General features: G+C 38.6%; 1 protein-coding gene across 1 annotated transcript; it reads left to right on the top strand.

Moving 5' to 3' along the window:
- Positions 1–1,528: 1,528 nt before the first annotated feature.
- LOC143126283 (uncharacterized) lies at positions 1,529–2,925 on the top strand. Its single transcript, XM_076288178.1, has 4 exons — positions 1,529–1,724; positions 2,051–2,392; positions 2,487–2,597; positions 2,682–2,925. The coding sequence occupies exons 1-4, from the start codon at positions 1,595–1,597 to the stop codon at positions 2,783–2,785; spliced, it is 687 nt and encodes a 228-aa protein (XP_076144293.1). The 5' UTR covers positions 1,529–1,594; the 3' UTR covers positions 2,786–2,925.
- Positions 2,926–4,308: the final 1,383 nt, after the last annotated feature.

The following is a 4,308-nucleotide window of genomic DNA, read 5'->3' as shown; positions in this document are numbered from 1 at the left end:
TTATAAACTTGACTTAAATAGTCGGCTGCTGTAAGCTACAATCGGATTTTTTTTATATACCCCTGGTCCCCTGTTGTCTCAATGATAATAACATTTCATTTCAGGCTATATTTCAGAGTTTGCCGTTCATTTGCATTAACATCGTATTTTGTCATTTTTGGCGAAGACATGCATTCCTTTAGGGATATTGAACATATTGAACATTCTCTAACCATCGTGATTTCGAAGTGGTGCAGTTTTCAGCACAAAAACTCATTTTGTTCTTTTCATGGAGAGCACTTCTCTATGCTGTTCTATGGTGCTTTCTGCCTCTTGCGCACGCATGTTTTCGTGACGTTGCATAGAAATCCATGTAGCCTATTCTAGGCTATTCTTTTTTCATTTTCATATTTTTGGAGTTGTGCATTGATATATCCATGATCTTGGTTCAGTCTTTATGCATATTAAAGTTAGAGTTCATCACCAATGGGGCTACAAACGTGTTATGTCCGTGCATGTGAAGTTATATCTGTGTGTTGCGGGCACATGCACGCGCGTGCATGCGCGTCCCCGTGTGGGCCGCTGGTTGGTGAAAATGCCAGGGCCGTTTTTTAATCCCAGTCCGTCACTGGACGGGAGTGAAAATTGATTACCGTGTCACCCTCTAGTCAGTTTTCTAAGATGCAGGTGGACTGACCTCTCTCGATCACGGTTAGGGTCTGGTGCAGGCTGGAGGAGTCGCTGAGCTGGGGCACCAAGAGCTGGTTGTCCTGGTGATTCTACAGGGAGGCTTGTAGAAGTTGCTGGAGGATTTGACTCTGAGGGGGTTGAAGGTATCATCTCCATTCTGCCTTCGTTCTCCATCACCATGAGGCAGTCACAGACATCAGTAACTTTCAAACCTTGGAGGTGTTGCTATATTAGTAAACAATACATCAAAGTCGAGGTGGTCTCAAATTGAGGTTTTCTAGGTCCTTGGCTAAGAGAAAGCACCAGATATCAGTTTTAGTCCCTGTGACGTCACGGCTGACCACATCTGATTGTGATGAAATCAACCACGCCCTCTATAAACAGGCTCTTAAGCAGTAGACAGCTTATTCAAGACCACTTTGCCAAGCACTGCGGAGCATCAATGCCTCACATCAAAATGTTTCTGCTGTTGATCATTACATTCCTCTGTAAAAATTGTAAGTAGTACTCTGTATTATATATGCTTGTTTTTTGGCTAAGATGTAAGCAAGATATGTGATGGGTTTGTGATAATCCTCTACTGTAGTTGATTAAGCTACACAGTTTGAATTTCTTTGCTACCCTTTGAGTATGATTATATCTCTTGCTTGACAATTTTGTATTCATCTTCTGATATTTAATATGCAACTTATGGTTTAACTCTGTTGCAGACATATCAGGAACTGACATCCTACCATCACCAACTGAAGTAATTAAAATAAAGTTTGGTGACAACGTAACTTTGAAGTGCTCTTTCCCAAAGGATCAATTGAGAAAATATTTATTTTGGTACAAGCAAGTGTTTGGGCACAGGCCGATTGGGCTGGTGAAGACTCATTTGACTGTTATTTATTACAATGAGTTTAACAATACACGTTTTAGGATCATGAAAACTGACCACAGCGTGCAACTGGCTATTTTCAAGACAACGTTATCTGATGAGGGAATGTATTTCTGTGGGTTTGAAAAGTCACACTATATTAAATTTGGAAATGGAACTTTTTTGACATTTGAAGGTAATTTCTTCTTAAGATAAGGTAAAATCTTTTTAAGATATAGCCATGTAAGATTATGGAAAATCAGAGGTAAACTGCATGGGGTTGGTCTTAAATGCAGCAGAGTTCATTCTAAGAATAAGAGCTGGGTACATTAAAGAGAGGAATACAGCCATGTAGGCTGTGGATTTAGTCAGTTGAAGCAGATGTTTAATAAAAACATTGTCAGAACCTCAGCTGCCATGATACAAATGATACAGACCATGCAGAATTCATTTATCCAATATTAAGCACAATCAATTGAAAAATAATCACATTTTTATTTGATGTTACTGCTAATCCCTTAGAGAATGTGAAGACCTCGAGCATCGTGTCAGTGGTCCAACCACCGGCATCGGACCCAGTTTATCAAGGAGACTCAGTTACACTACAGTGTGCAGTGCTCACTGACACCAGAACCAACGACCTCAGGGTCTTCTGGATCAGCACAGCTTCAGGAGGCGATCTCCATCCTGGAAGCATTTATGTACACAAGAACAGCAGTTCTCAGTGTGAAATCACCTCAGAAAAGAGCTGTACCAATGAGCTCTTGAAAAGCCATGTTGGCCTTGACGATGCAGGCATGCATTACTGTGCTGTGTCCACATGTGGACGAATAGTACTGGGAAACGGCACCATGCTGAGAATCGGTTTGTCATTACATTAAAAACTACATTTATGGTAGCTGTGGAAACCATGTTAACATACGTATGTATTGTGATCAATTGTTTTGTCTTCCCACAGAAAGCAGTTTGCATCACTTGGTTGTCGGCTTGGGACTGGCACTTGTGATGAGCCTGGTGGTTATATTAGTTCTGGTCTGTGTGATTTACCATCGAGTAGGATCCCACAGCAGTGAGTAGCAGACATCTTTCCTTAATTGACTTGCACGTCCTCTATTTTATGCTACATTCATTTAATCTTTTTTATAATTTCTAGGCATTAAATGTGGTCAGCAGGTCAAGCAAAACACCTCTCTGTCAGTAGCCTTTGGTGATCAGGTAACGGTTGAACATGAGGCACTACATTTAATCACAAGATGACTGGGAAAGTGTTTAGCGAATATTTGTATGCATTTCAGTTCAGTGTGAAATTAAATAGACTGATTAAATCTATACCAAAAGGTTTGTTATAGGATACTGTTTGTCATTGTCATCCATATGTTGCCCAACAGAGGATGGAAATGACCTAGTATACAAATACCACACTGCACACACAGGGATGGAGGGTGCATGGCCACATTATCTTTGAAGGAGGATGGATGAAAATAATTAGCCAATAGGAGAGAGAGGGAGGAGACAGAGGGTGGAGACTGCATGCTGTGTGTGCAGACATTTCCTGTAAAACTATAATCTTACACACAAAGACACAAAGTCTACTTCATGGGGCTCAATTTCAATAATAAAGTATAGCCTGTATTTGTGCAAGTGATTTTTATTTTTAATTGTTTGTTCCGCTAACATGTTTATTGAATATTGCTTGTATATGTTGTTTAGTTTATAACTGTTTAGACTTATTATTCTAATTAAATTACATTAAGTGAAGTAAATTGTTATTAGTAGGTTATTACAAGTTATTATTACTCAATAACCAAGGAAGGAGGAGGATAGAGCAAAAGCCTAAGATCATTAAGACAAAAGATTTGATTAACGGCCACACTTAGATAGGAAATACGAATAGGCCTACCATGCCTACAAAGATATTGGACTCCTTAATCAAGTCTAAAAATAAGTTAATAAAGAAAGACAATACTGTACATAAATATTGTTTGGCTTTAAATATTGTTTGCTACATATTTCATCTGAAATATTACAAATTACAATTAAGGTATACACTTCAATTATATACCATTAAATAGTCCTTCAGTTATTTGTGTCATATTTGTTATTCTGGTATTAGCATGAATGATCAATTAATGCCTTCATGTATGTTATGTTTTGAATGCCTTTAACTATATTTAGATTTAAGGTCTGCAACTTCCTTTCACACATACAGTATACAAGGCTTTCAGTTGAGGTTTTGTTTGCATGAGGGTTTGTTTGCATGTGTACGTGTGTGTTAAACCACAGTCATCTACCTGCTGTAGCCTATTCTTCTTGATGTTTTCCACTTGAGTGCAAAATGTTTGTGTTACTGACCAGGCCCCCTTTAACCACCTAAAGGTGCAGATTTGTGCTCATTCTTATATTCCATCTTATTGGTGTATCCTTTTCACAGGCTTTTCAACATGTGTGATTGTAAAATGTTATCTATTTACATAGTATAAAATACAATTATAATACTTTCTGCTTTGCAATTTAATTTTTCTATTCTTCATTTATGCAGACAGTTACACAACCAGAGTATTTACTCTGTCACTTAAGGGCTCTTACAGAGTCAACGCATCGCTACGCATACGCGCCCGCAAGGCTACGCATCGCTACGCTTCTACGTAATACTATGCGTTGTCGGTGGGGGCGACACTGCAAGTATTGTACATTATGTCAAGTATATGTTATATTTACAGAAGAAGGTTTGAATACAATGGCCAGAGAAGAGGAAACATTATGCAAGCTTATCTTTCTTT

The sequence above is a fragment of the Alosa pseudoharengus genome, unplaced genomic scaffold (genome assembly GCF_046254945.1).
Source record: "Alosa pseudoharengus isolate Yale_2024_CS ecotype anadromous, Long Island Sound unplaced genomic scaffold, YU_APseudo_1.1 YU_APseudo_1.1_scf_16, whole genome shotgun sequence".
Classification (NCBI taxonomy): Eukaryota; Metazoa; Chordata; class Actinopteri; order Clupeiformes; family Clupeidae; genus Alosa; species Alosa pseudoharengus.
Note: the sequence above shows the minus strand (reverse complement) of the source record. Positions and strands in the feature narration are given on the sequence as shown.

Coding starts and splice junctions, on each gene's coding strand:
- LOC143126283 (XM_076288178.1), top strand. CDS start 1,595: ATGAAAACTGACCACAGCGTGCAACTGGCTATTTTCAAGACAACGTTA. Junction 1,725..2,050: donor AACTTTTTTGACATTTGAAG/GTAATTTCTTCT, acceptor CTAATCCCTTAG/AGAATGTGAAGACCTCGAGC. Junction 2,393..2,486: donor CGGCACCATGCTGAGAATCG/GTTTGTCATTAC, acceptor GTCTTCCCACAG/AAAGCAGTTTGCATCACTTG.